General features: G+C 34.6%; 1 protein-coding gene across 3 annotated transcripts in view; it reads right to left on the bottom strand.

The window, feature by feature from the left end:
* The window catches only part of Fstl5 (follistatin like 5), a 591337-nt gene that overhangs the window by 408097 nt on the left and 168236 nt on the right, over nt 1-15004 (bottom strand). Inside the window, exon 1 of one of the 3 annotated variants that reach the window (XM_029475621.1) lies at nt 14680-14843. The exons of the other annotated variants lie outside the window; for them this stretch is intronic. Coding sequence (XP_029331481.1) covers nt 14680-14785 — 106 coding nt within the window. The 5' untranslated portion in view covers nt 14786-14843. Of the gene's footprint in view, nt 1-14679; nt 14844-15004 lie in introns of those variants that run through there. 3 annotated transcript variants of the gene reach the window in all.

Genomic DNA, 15004 nt, shown 5'->3' with positions numbered 1-15004 from the left:
TTACATTTAGTGTTGGTGCTTCAATTGTCATCATTACCAATAATCACACAGAAATTATGAGACATTAATGTATTTTTTATGTTTAAATGACACATAAATCAATGTGCTAAAGACACATGTCTCTAGTCTTTGACTCTGGTTCAAGATTCAAAGCACTTTCCTAACATGAAAGAGGCTCTGAAATCATCTTTCACACTGAGAAAAATAAAAGCAAAGCAAAACAAAACAAAGCAACAAAAAAATGTAACTATTTGCTATAAAAAATAAAAGCATAGAGTGACCTGCTCAGTTCTTTCCCTGTGGCAGACAAAATGAGTTTGCTCTCCCCTAGTGAAGAAACGTATGCCCTGCTCTCCATTTTCTGGCCCACAGCACTATCTGCTTTCCTGGAGAACACCCAGTCATCAGGAACACTGGGTAGAACTCTGCCCCAAGCTCTTGCTTACCACATTCTCTTAAAGCACACCCAACAGCCTTAAACTGCACCACACCCTGCACTCCATTTTCCAGCCTAAAACTCCTGCTTTCCTGGAAGCCAGGAAACTCTATTACCAGGAACATAGGCCATGTTGGTAGTAGAGACCTCAGAGGCAAGATTAGCACCCAAAACCACAGGAGCTAGATAGGCCACAAAAAAAATGCAAGCTATAACAGACCACTAGACCTGAAGACTCCACACTTGTCACCAGAACCCCAGGCCACCCAGGACAGAAATAGAGGAAAGAGAAACAAGGGAAAAAATCAAGAAAATACCCACCCAACAAACAAACTCAGAAACCATTATTTAAATGAATAATAACCATAAAACCCATATGGTTAAAGGCCTGTATAAAAACACAATCAACAATAGCCAGAGCAAAATGTACCACCAGATCCCAGCTATTGACCTATAGCAATGTCTGGATATTTCAACACAGATGAAGCACAAGAAATGGCTTAGTCTCCAGTCTTAGGAAGATGATAGTGACCTTTAGAGAGGAAATTAATAAATCCCTTGATGAAACATAGGAAATGTCATCAAACAGGTCACAGAAATGAATAAAAAATTTAAAAACCTCAAAATCCTCTCGTCACATAATTATCAAACCACTAAATGCACAGAACAAAGAGAGAATATTAAAAGCAGCAAGGTAAAAGGGCCAAGTAACAAAAAAAGGTAGGCCTATCAGAATTACACCAGACTTCTCAACAAAGACTGTGAAAGCCAGAAGAGCCTGGTCAGAGGTCATGCAGACTCTAAGAGAACACAAATGCTAGCCCAGGCTACTATACCCAGCAAAACACTCAATCAATATAGATGGAGAAACCAACATATTCCAGGACAAAACCAAATTCAGGAAGTATCTATCTACCAACACAGCCCTACAGAGGATCCTGGAAGGCTTAATTTAGACTTTGAACCATACACATTCATAGTGGAAGATGGCCTTTCCTTCAGGGGGTGAGGGAGGAGGGGATAAGGGGGCTTGTGGAAGGGAAACTGGGATGGGAGATAACATTTGAAATATAAATAAATAAAATGACCAATAAATGAACAAAATAGTGGAAGAAGATATTCTAATCAATATACAGGTCATTAAGAGAAAACTAAACAGAAAAACAGTGGAACTAAATGGCTTTATGATTGAAATGAACCTAACAGATATCTACAGAACCTTTAACTCAAATACAAAAGAAATGCATTCCTCTTAGCACCTCATGGAAGTTCTACTGTGCAAGAAATATACAACATCCTTAGTCATTAGCAAATGCAAATTACAATGATTCAAAGAGTCCATCATACATACATACACCAGAATGACTAAGTCAAAAACTCAAGTGACAGCACAAGTTGGTAAAGATGTGGAACAATAGGAACACTCCTCCATTGCCGGTGGGAGTTCAAACTTGTTCAACCACTTTGAAATCAGTTTAAAGTTTTCTCTGAAATTTGAGAATTAATGTACCTCAATACCCATCTATACCACTTCTTGTCATACACCCAAAAGATACTCTACTATACAAAGATACTTACTCGAATTTGTTCATAGCATCTTTATTCATAATAGTCAGAAACTGGAAACAACCTATATGTCCCTCAACCAAACAATGGATAAAGAAAATGTGGTACATTTACACTATAAAATTTCAGTCAGCTACTAAAAAAAAAACATGACATCATGAAATTTGCAGGCAAATAGATGTAACTAGAAAAGTACATCCGAGTGACGTAACCCAGACCAAGAATATCAAACATGGCATGTACTCCTTTATTAGTAGGTATTAGTCATAAAGTACAGGACAATGCTGCAACTATCCACAGACCCAAAGATGCTAAATTTGAGGAGGGGTTCAATTTCTGTGAAAAGGGAAAATAGAGTATACAGTGGAGGTGGAGATAGGAATAGGAGGCATCAGATGGGGGGGAGAAATGATGCAGAAATTCCTGGGAGGGACAACTGAAATAGGGCAGGGGTCATCTTTAGGAAGAATTAGAAACCTAGCACAACAGAAACTCCCAGAAACTTATAAGGGTGATTTTGGCTGACTCCTAACAATGGGGGATATGGAGTCTGTACTGTCCTTTTCCTGTAACCAGGAAAAATTACAATGTATGGATTCAGACACTAACCAACCCACAAAATTTTTGTCCAACGTTTTGTCCTGTGTACGAGATGTACATGGTTAAAGATTGAACAGAATTTGAGGTAAGGGGCAACCAATGGTTGTACCATCTTGAGACTGATGCCATGGAAGGAAAGACGCACCTGACACCTTTAATGAAATGTTGCTGTACTTGCAGACAGGAGCCTTGTTTAAGTGTCATGAGAGAAGATTCCCCAACAATCAATTTCAAACAGATCTACAGACAGACCCACAGCCAAACATGAAGAGGAGCTTGATGAATCCTGTGGAAGGCATAGGGAGTGGGTAAGGAGCCAGAGGGGTTGAGGATATGCCAAGAAAAACTGTATAATATACTACTGTGAGCACATATGTGCTCATAGAGATTGAGCTTCCAACCAGGGAGCATGCATAGAATGGACTTAGGCCCACTGCACATATGTAACTGTTGTGCAGCTTGGTCTTCATGTGGGATGCCAAATGTGAGAGCAAGGGATGCCTCTCTTTGGATCCCTTTCTCCTAACTGAAGTGCCTTGTCTAGACTTAATTTGAGAAGATTCCCATAGTCTTAACTGCAACTTTATATGCCAAGGCCGATTGATCTCCATGGGAGGAAAATGGATGGAGAGGTGAATGGGGAGAAGAGGGCGTGAAAGGGAGGAACTGGAAGTATAGGAAGGAAGGTACCATGTGACCAAGATGTAAAGTAAATAAATAATTAATTTTTAAAAATCAAAATCATAAAATTAGTTGGCAAGTTGTTTGAAGATAACCTTGTAAAATGTAACAATGAGAACTTTCCCTTTTCTAAAAGATGCAGAAGTTAATTTACAGTTCTAAGATGTACATTTACTGAAAATCTAATAGGAAAAGTTTTAATGAGAAAGCTTAGTAGATCCCAAATGCTCCTCCATAGTGAGATGCAGATATGATATCAGAGCTTCCTCAGCATAGGGTCACTGCCATGCACGGCATATACTTCATAATGCAATGTAGATTCATTAAAAGATAATGAAAATGCTTTGCTAGTATAATGACGATCATCATTTCACAATAAAATTATGTTAAGAAAGCAGAGTAAAGGCTCTCAGGGTTTATCTTGAAAAGCACGTTGCCTTTTGATAATTTGCTATGAGATGTTTAAGATTGTTACAGTATGATTCCACTTCTCAGTTCAGGGTTACCTCTGCAACTCTGAAGGTGTGGTGCAGTGCTATAAAATCTACATGCACCTGCAGATTTTACATACATATTCAGCACATTTCTCCTGTGTTTTCTTATACTCCTGTGTTTTCCATAATGACACATGCATTCTCCACACAAGCACATGAGCAGCTGGCCTTAAAAACACTGAGTATTAAAGGCAGGTTTGAATCTTCTCTGATTCTTGATCCTAGTCTTATTCTAGTGAGTAAGGCAGTATTTTTTCTCACCAATCCTTATTCTAAGTTTTATTCTAAGTATTAACATTGAATGGATTCTTAAAATGAATATACTTTGTATATTGTTACACTCCACATTTATATACTAATCTTGGATATATCTGATGCATGTAAAATAGATGACAATTAGGTGTGTGTGTGTGAGAGAGAGAGAGAGAGAGAGAGAGAGAATGTATTCATACTTATGTCAATATATGAGTGCAATGAAAATTAGTGAATAAAGAGGGCATCGATTTGAAGGATAGTGGGTATAAGAGAAGATTTGAAGAGAGTAAAGGGAAAGTAGAGGCATTGTAAATAATTTAAAATCCCAGTTTTTTTTAAATAAAAAGTATAGATACATTTTTATCTAGTTTTTACCCCAGAAAGTTAACCACATGATAATTCATCACACAGCACAGAGCGTTAAGAATGATTGCTTATTTGATATTTAATTGATTTCTGAGGTCTTCAGTGGGTCTGGCTGCTGAAGCTACCAATGTTGATCGATAGGTGAAGGCACAACCATAAGCTGTCTATTTTGAGAGTGAAGATACCATTCATATTTTCAAAGTGTCTGGGTTCTCCAAGAACTTAATGCTTCCATTAAATATTTTTACAGCACATACTGACAAAAGAAGTTGTGTTGGGATTTGAGAAATTGCTATTTTCCCATATGTTTGCTTGATCTGCCAATACCTACATATTCCTAGGGAATATGATGATCATGCCCTGGTTAGGAAAAGTCATTCATATCTCTAAAGAAAACAAACTCCCTCATGCAGCTTTTGAATACAAGAATAACACTTTAACAATATTTGACTTTCCTAGAGATATTCAGGCAAAGTCATTTACATTGCAGCATATGTGCTCCTATGTCTTACTATGGTCCTTTTAATAATAATTAAGAAAATTATGAAAAGACTTAAGATATAACTAAAAACTAATTGCTTAACATGTTCAAGTCCCAGGGTCATTCCCCAGAAGTAATCTCTCAAAAAGAAATAAAAGTTTGTACCTGTTTCTTTATTCATGAATTAAAATTATTCATTCACTACTTGTTAGGATTATAAGACAATCCTCTGAATTTAAGATACTTAGTGGTGTATGCGTACTCTAATTGCATTTTAACTAGATAAAATGAGCTTATTACTATTAAAAATATAACATTCTCTTGTAGTTTTGGAAGCTTTTATGGTATTATCTTATTGACATTCAGTTAAATAAGTTGTTTTAACTAAAAAACATGAAAGACAAAAGAGAATATTATACCAAGTGATAAATTAATCTGGTGAAAGGAAACCCATTCTACTTCCCATGTAGGTTGTATTGACAAACCAGGACAGAACAGATGAAAAAGCATCTCAGAGATTATAAATCATAGGAACTGTTAGAAAAGGTGTGATTGTTTCTGCTACTGTGAAATGCTACTTTGGAAGTGACTGTTTTTCTGCCTCATCATCTACGAAGCCTGGCCCTTCCTTCTTCATGATTGTATGAGTCCTGAAATTTCCATCTTTATGACCATTGTTCAACTGATAGCAAGAAGCCTTGTTTGTCCCAGTAGATTTCTAAGGTAAAAAAATGCACACTATTTCCTGTGAAAGTCTTTCCTGGCTTTCTATTCTAGTTATGGGAACACGTTTTATGAAAATGCCCCTTGTCTTCACACAGTGAACTTTTGCCACCTCTTGCTTGATTAAGTCAATAAGATGCCTGGAACTCGATCATACCAACTGATTGTCTAGCTGTGAGATATATATGGGAGATTTGTAGGGAGAAAATGGAAGCATAAAATTTTGTAATTGAGATAAAGTTGCAGAGTACATTTTCTATAATTTTCAATTAATATAGACCAAACATTTCACTAATGACATAGAGATCTCAGATATATACAACAGATTGATAACACTGAGGCCTGAACCCACAGACTGTGGGCAGACAAAAGACACAAGAAGAGAAGTAAAGAATATGAATTTAGGCTTATCTTTGTTTAAATTACTTCAAGAAAAATACTTTTACCCCCTTAATGTAGTACCAACACATAGCATATAAAATGCTGAATATTCCTAGGTTATCCACCTCTCATGGTAGAAATGGAGCAAGGACTCTTAAAATACATGCCATGCTAACTCCATTTACCCAATATAACTGTGATTCTGAACTACAAAGTATCAGAATAATTATTTAAATCATGTCCATGCCTTGTGAATAATATTTATCATTTTAGGAAAAACGTGAAATCTATCTTTGCTTAGACATGTAAAGATTTGTGTACATCTTGAACATGACTAAGGTTGATTGAGATATAATACATTGAGTCAAACATCCACAAAATGACCCTTTTTTTGTTATGTATTACTGTATCATGCTTTTCAACAAGATAACATGATAACATGGAAATCAAACTTCCTAAAATGACATAAGACAGAATCATATTATTATACGTTGTTTTGGTTACTGACAACTGTCTGCAAGCCCAGCTCCATGGGATTTTATGTCCATTTTCATATTAAGTGGGCCACTGCACGTATCAGATACACGCATACACACATACACATATACACACTTCTAAAATTATTCAAAATAGTATGGTCAAAACTGACATCTTTTTCAAATCTAGGAACATATTTGATTAAAATAATTAGTAATTATTTAGGATTACATTATATCAGTTTTTTTATACTATAGATAGTAATTTTTTTCTGTGCCGAATTCAAATTAGTTCAATATGGTTATTTTGACCCTTGAATCATAAGTACTTTTCTATATTACAAAAATGTTACCGGTGTCTACAGAATTAACATTTATAACATTAATTTAGTTTCAAATATTATAAAGGCATTTCATATAATGAAATAAAAGCAAACCGAAACAAGGAGTTTTAAAAAGCTGAGCATGAGTGTGTGTGTATGTTTGTGTGTTTGTATGTGTGTATGTGTGTATGTGTGTATGTATGTATGTATGTATGTATGTATGTATGTATATATGTATGTATGTATGTATGTACAAATGCACATACCCACAGGCATACTCCCATGATTCTGCATATATAGGTCAGAAGACAATTTTTCTCAGAATTATTACTCTTCCACAATGTGGTTTGCAAAGACTGACCTCAAATCACCAGGCTTGATGACATGTGTTGTTATCTGCTTAGCCATATTGCTGGCTTTCTAGAAACCAATTTCAATGATGATTTTGCTACTAATCTTCACCAACCCCAGTTCCTCAATCTTTAGTAATTCAAAAAGGATTATAGTAAGACAAAAATTAACCATTGAGTACATTCACAGATCTAGTCATAGAAACATATCATAGTGGTATGTTTATTATGCTAGCTGTGGTTGTGCATATCTGCATGAAAACTCCAGAAAAGTAATCTGTGCTCAGTTATTTTTTAAAGTAGGATATGATCCTATAAAATAAATGAATGCAAAAGGCAAATATATTTCTTTTAAAAAGTATATGTCTATTATAACATGAGTGATTTACTACTCTATTATTTATTACTATTATTTATTTATTTATTATATATTGCATATATTCATCACAATTTTTAGATTTTGAAATAAATATATTTTCAAATGAAATATTTTAAATATACAAATAAAAATTTGCCTAAATAAATAAAAGCTTATAGGTGAATATAATTTTGAATACGCCTGTTCTTTTGTATCTAAAAAGTACAGTATTTGATCTGCCTAGCACACTGTGCATTCTCCTTGTGTAAACTGCAAAAATCTATCTTCAGGAATTATAATTTATAAGCATATAGACATTTATTATTAAAACTTATCAATGTTTCACACACATAATATTTTAATTAATATGCATGTATTCATTATAATATGCATGTATTCAGTATAATATGCATGTATTCAGTATTGTTGCACTACTCATTCCCTTAACTGTGATATTATCTGTGGAATGACTTTTTCTGGTAAACTCATATCGTCAGTTCTTTTTATTGTTATTATTTATATTATACCCTGTATGGCTCTCTATCTATGGCTATGCTGATGTTCTGATTTTGTCTTTTTGTTTTGTTTTTGTTTTTATTTTGTCAAAAACACTACACTAACCCTAACCAAAGCATCATCTTCAGGAAATTTGGTAAAACAGTTAAATAGGCATAGAGGATATGAAATATTTCAAGCATAAGGAAGCTTTGTATTTCTAAAGCAATAGTTTGATATCTAAAAAGAAAAGTGACTGAGCTTACATAGGATACAAGAACTTATACTCAGTGAAATATAAATGTCAATGTCTCAGACTAACACTGACCTGTAGGCTACATATTCTCAATGTAGGGCATGACCCACACCTCAGTCAAAATCAATTAAAGCAAATACTGAGCTAGAGAGCTTCTACCTTTTTCAGAGAGCTTATAAAGATGTGAACTGCCATAACCAAATAAAGTGTGTTTTGTACCAACACTAGCTTATGTTTTTCAGATTTGGCAAATTAAACTCAGCAGAGTGAAGGATCATATTTCTAAGTTTTACAGTGATAATAATAAATAATTTCATCATAAAGTAATGGTGGAACTTTAGAGATATTTTAAATGCAAACGAATAAAAGCAAATGCAGAATGGTTTGCACATTGTATTTCAAACATAATGACCTGAGTAAGATCACCATCACTCATGTAAAAGCAAAAGGATTCCAACTCAATAAATTCTTCCTCTAACTTCCACAAAGGTGTCATGGCAAACACATCTGTCCACTCTCACCACCTAAGAAAATTAAAGTAATAAGAGATAAAAATGTATAATTTGTATAATATCATATAACCCATAGATTTTTTGTTTGTTTCTCAAAAATTATGAAATATTATGGGACTAGAATTAAGTAGATAAATTTTTTCTAATATAATTATTAAAAAGATTTATCAATTTTCATAATCTGTTGACCACAATGAAAGATCAAACAGAAAAGTCATATATATCTCAACAGCTAAAGGATTTTCTGTTTTCAGCTAATAGAAACATTGCAGAGGAAAAATTTAAAATCATAGGTTGATATAAGATGAATCAGTAACAATGGTAGAATGGAATGTCTTAGAATAATAGTGAAGAGCATTCCGTTATTCTCAGAGCTGCACTACAATTTTAAAGATAAGACTATTGCATACAGAGTAGAGCTTAAAAATTGATTATCATTTATAAAATGTGACAGTATTATTCTCATTTGAAGCCATTGAGTTCTATTAAAATATCAGAAACTTCCAGTAAAGATGAGCTCCTTCAATGCATACATTCTAAAGATTAAATGAACCAAGAATAGGTTGAAATTTTTTGAAAATGTATTTACATGCATAATCTACCATTTAGGAGCAAAGAAGCTATTTCTTAAATATTTAAATTTTTCCTACTTCTAGTGATATTTTTAATTAAGAAATCTAAAATGCTAAGTCGGCAGTTGCAGCAAAACTGATTCTAATAAGGAAACATTTTACAGCAAGTCTTTCTATTATTAGAGGATTTTCAGATAATTTCTCGTGAATGCAAACAAGATAATCATAGAGGTGCATATATCAAGGAGCCCTTTGTACAAACACTAGTGGTCATGCATATTCAACAGAATGCAAATATTGACTTTTCTGATAGCCATAGGAGCAGATTGAAAAGGTGTCTGATGGGAAATTATAATCATTTAGTATAATATGGCAATGACCTTCATACCCCCAAAGCCAAGTAAGTGTATTGTACTTGAACAATTTCTGCAGATTCGAAAATAAAATAAAATCTATAAAATGGTAGCCTGTGCTAGCACAATAAAGGCAGCCAAGTAATAAGCAATCCCTATGCCTGGAAATGTCACTCAGGAGATTTCTGCAACAGAGAGCCTTAAGTTGCAAGTAACTTCTCAAAATAACAAAGCAATACAATAAATGCTCCCTCCTTTACTTATCAAGTGAAGATAGTAAAAAAAGGTCAGGAAATATTACACTCAACTTATACTTAACTATATACTAGATGTTTTAAGGGACAAAACAAAACTTTCAATGATGTGTACAGTAGATAGGAACTAGTCAGGACAGACAACCCAAAGCAGCACCTCTGAGAATGTAAAGAGCTCTGACTCTGGGTACCTTACTGTCTGATATAGACGTCTGGGGCTGTGCTTGATGATGCGACTGATTCTAACAGAGGTTCTTGGACATTTTGGGGTTGAATCAACTACGCTGATGACTCGTTATCCTTTTCTTAGTCATGCATGTTTATGCTTTAAGCTGTGATGTTGAAAGAGCTCCAGTGTTCCTATCAAAACCCTACCTTTGAATCCACACTGAAGACCATGCAGATGCTCTAACCCCTCTCAAGCCCCACCTTGAATCAATACTGAAGACATGCAGAGCACTAACCCACATTGACCCCTCACCTTTGAATCAATACTAACCATCTCTCTGACTTCATTACATGATTTTGGGGCGGGGGTGGGGGAAGAGGAGATAGGGAGCTTGTGGAGAAGAAAATCAGAAGGGGGTAACATTTGAAATGTAAATAAATAAAATAACAAATAAAACTGGAGAGAAAAAAAAGAGGCTTGGCTAGCTGAAGAACAAACTTTTCATTTGGATGGAACTAACTTTTGACATACTAGTGCACCTTACAGAAGGTACAGTGGTTGGACTATCATTGGTGGAGAGATGACAGGTTGGCCAGTATAACTTAAATATGTCCCAAAGATGAATTTGGTGGGTCCTTTGGATCCCTTTTTTGTTTCTCTTCGCATGTATCCACATTCAGTAAGTCTCCATTTCCTGCTTCTCAGTTTTACCTCAGCTGATTTTGTTAGCTTATGAAGGATGCCTAGTTGAACCTAGCTTGTAGGGACACAGAGTGTAAGCATAAACCCAGTAACACTACTCCTAAAGATAATGTATATTATTCAATTTATGATCATGCCAAAGATGAACATACAATAAAATGTAGTGGGTATTCTTATTCTACTATTAACATTTAGGCACATAAATAACATTATTTTTTCAGTGTAAGCTATTAAAAAAGTATAGTGTCACATACAACTCAAGGTTATCTGGAAGCTGACAGAAATTCCACTGTAAAAGTATTTTACTAAAAGTTTGGTTTTTGCTCTTTTTGAGTAATATTTTTAATCTTACATTCCTATGAAGGATCATTATCTTATTTTAAAATGATCCAAATGAGCACCTATATTCTGTCCTATTTCTTATGAAAGAAATATGTGAGGAGGACCAGTGTATATACTTGAAAATTTTTTCACCAGATGTAGGCCAATTCTAGCTTTAATTTCTCAACAAATTATCATATAATGTTACTCTGTTAAATATTCTTTAGATACAAAATCGAAAGTGTTATTATGAGTTTCATGCTAGAAATGCAATATTGTCACAGCTTCTAACTTTGCCTCTGTAACATGGACCATCTAAAGACTGCCATATCCAGAGATCCATCCCATGATCAGCATCCAAACGCTGACACCATTGCATTCACTAGCAAGATTTTGCTGAAAGGACCNAGATATAGCTGTCNCTTGTGAGACTATGCCGGGGCCTGGCAAACACAGAAGTGGATGCTCACAGTCAGCTAGTGAATGGAGGAGCTGGAGAAAGTACCCAAGGAGCTGAAGGGATCCACAACCCTATGGGTGGAACAACATTATGAACTAACCAGTACCCTGGAGCTCTTGACTCTAGCTGCATATGTGTCAAAAGATGGCCTAGTCGGCCATCACTGGAAAGAGAGGCCCATTTGACATGCAAACTTTATATGCCCCAGTACAGGGGAACGCCAGGGCCAAAAAAATGGGAATGGTGGGTAGGGAAGTAGGGGGGAGTGTATGGGAAACGTTTGGGATAGCATTGGAAATGTAANTGAGGAAAAGATGTAATAATATATATATATATATAAAAGAAATGCAATATTGTAACTTTAAATGATTTTGAATTTCTTTTTTATGTATATGACTTCACATAACTCTCTGGTTTTCCTATCATTTTTATAATGGTTGTCATTTTATAATTTACATCTATTTTTTTAGGGCTGGAATATTCACACTTTGGAAAATCAAAGCAAAACTTAGATATTGAAGAAGTAAGAAATAAAGAGATTCCAGTTTAAGGAAATTCCCTGTCTCTTTTCTCTTCTGATCCCTTTAGTATTCATGATGGGGAAATGTGATGTGGACATCATAACTTTTTAAGACACAAGTATAATGCAGAGATCCACAATATTAATTAATTTAAAAAATTCAACCATGATACATTAGTTGCCAAGAGAGACAAGATGCCTGAGACAGCTAGTGCAGCAGTGAATGAACCAGATATATCTCTGTCTTCAAAAGACAGAAAACAGGATAACTTAGCAGATTTTTGTTGTAAACTAAAAAAGGCTATGGTGAAATAAAAAGTCAATGCAGTGGATAGGAAGACCTTAGGAAATGGAGGATTTTTGTTATAAATAAGAGAGTTAGAATAGATCTCTCAAAGAAGCTGGCTTTGAGCTCTGAATCTGTAGAATGAATGAGAGAAACAAGTATTTCACTGTGAGAACATGTCAAATGCATAAATCACAGGAAGTGAACTCAGCACACAAAATACGATATTTGTGGTTTGTGTTTAAAACAGCAGGTTTGGCAATATCTGGGTTATATAATTATCCTAGTTGTACATCAACAGATGAGTGTGTTTGTGTGTGTGTGTGTGTGTGTGTGTGTGTGTGTGTGAGACAGAGAGACAGAGAGACAGAGAGACAGAGACAGAGAGACAGAGAGAGACAGAGAGACAGAAAGAGAAAGAGAGACAGAGATAGAAACTACACATTAGAATTAAAATCTGTCATTTGCAGCAGAATGCATGGAATGAAAGGAAATTGTACTGTGAAATACATGAGACACAGAAATACAAGTACTTCATAGATGTTCACAATATGAAGCCTTAAAAATGACTTGAAAATTTACTGTCTAGAATATTTACTGTCTAGAAATTGGAGATATTATTAGGGGAGAGAGAAAATTTTTTAGATTTGATCCATGCACATCACACGCATTCATGGATACATCACTGAGTCCCACTAATATGCACAATTAATGCATGTTAATGAAAAATCTCAAATACATAATTAACTTTATATTTCTTTTATTGTTAGAGTAGAAATAAAAATGCCTTTAGGGAAAGCTCCTTCTCCCTGTTGAGAGACTAGAATCTCTGACCAGGGTAGAGACATAACATTACAGTTTAGTAATCTGCAATGTTTTGACCAGGGTAGAGACATACATTACGGTTTAGTAGTCTGCTCTAGTGACCACCCCAATACACAGGCTCATCTTCAGCCTTTTTAAAGGTATTGGCAGAATGATTATTCCTCTACTTATTCCTTTCCACACTCCTGCCTGTTCATAAATTCCTTTAAAATCTCAATAGACTAAGTATCCCCGAAAGTGGAACCCATTTGCCTGATAGCATCTAGTGACTCTGAAAGGACTCCCTTAAATTTTGGTAGCAATATTATAGATTTCAACATGCTTCTTGTGTCAGGAGCACAGATGACAACACTTCAAAAACTTTCCAAATCTTAGCTAGAAAAATCAAAGCTTAGTAAAAGCTGGTTGGCCATTAGATTAATTATATATATATTCCATTAACAAATTAAAAAGAAGTTCTAAGAGTTAACTGTTAAATATGCTAGAAAGAATATAATTTTATTTCCAGTGGTATTCAAAATGGCTCTTAGTCATTGGACCTGGAAAGTTCATGGGAAGAAATTATACAGATGCTTGACAAATAAACTATCCAGAACAAGAAAGTACTGTGCAGTACAAAACATCCAGGAAATAAACTCAGCGTTCTAGGGAGAAATCTGTAGGCCTCCATTATTCTCAATAGTTGAAATATGGTGTCCATATCTTTGAAAAGTTAGAATACAATGATTAACTATTAATACATATCCTTTTCCTAAGAATAAATTGCACTTTACATTTGCTCAAAATTTAGTTGTAATATAAATTATTTAAATATAAGTGGGAAAACAATATTGTTATGCTTTGGGTATATATTGATAATAAAGATTTTTTTAATCATAATAAAGGACTTAGGCTCAGAAAAAGAAATGTTTTGTTTTGTTTTGTTTTGTTTTGTTTTGAGGCAAGTCTTACTATGTAGTCCTGGCTGGAACTCATTTTGTACATAGACCAAACACCATTTGAAGTCATCAAGGTCTATCTTTCTATCTTTAGAGTTCTAGAATTAAGGTATATACCTCCATGTCTGCTCAAATATGGTTTTTGTATTAGAAATGGTGACACATCTGTACACTCTGCAAGAAGGAGGAGCTGAGACAAGTGAAGCCATGCAATATTATATTTGCCTAGTTTCCAGCTTTTGTCATGAGTCTTTCCCTCAATGTATTTGTCTAATTAGGAATATAAAAATTGATGCACAATATCTACAATTTCTACAGCAACAAACAACTATTTAAAGAAGTACACTATTATAAAAAAGAAGAGTTCTGGCAAAATAAATTCTAGATAAGCAGTGATGTTCAAATAGTAGTGGTTTTTATGTACAGAGCAGCAAGTTAGATAAGGAGACATGTTTATACCTATAATATTTACTATATCTACTTTATCAGTCAATCTGAAATTACTTCATGCAGAGAAGAAAAGTACCTTGTGCAGTAATTTTCTCAATTTCACAAAAAGGTGAAGCAACTGGAACAGATCCCACACCAATGCTAGCCTGGTACCTCCTTTTGGATTGCTGAATTGGAGTCATCTCTGTGTTCACATGGTCTTTTGAGGGGCTATTTCTAAACAAATGACCTCTGAGTACAGAAAGTGAAGATTATTCTTGGGAAATTTAAGCAGTGGACCAGAGCACTCATCTGTCAGGTCAAAGAAGGTAATAATTAGCAATCAGCAGTGCTTACTTCTGAAAACACATCTTTCCACTGATGCAGGGTCACTTAAGAACTTAAGCGGTTAAGTTAATAAA

Source organism: Mus caroli, chromosome 3, assembly GCF_900094665.2.
Source record: "Mus caroli chromosome 3, CAROLI_EIJ_v1.1, whole genome shotgun sequence".
In the NCBI taxonomy this organism is placed as follows: Eukaryota; Metazoa; Chordata; class Mammalia; order Rodentia; family Muridae; genus Mus; species Mus caroli.
The sequence above is the reverse complement of the archived record's forward strand: the minus strand, read 5'-3'. Positions and strand labels throughout refer to the sequence as shown.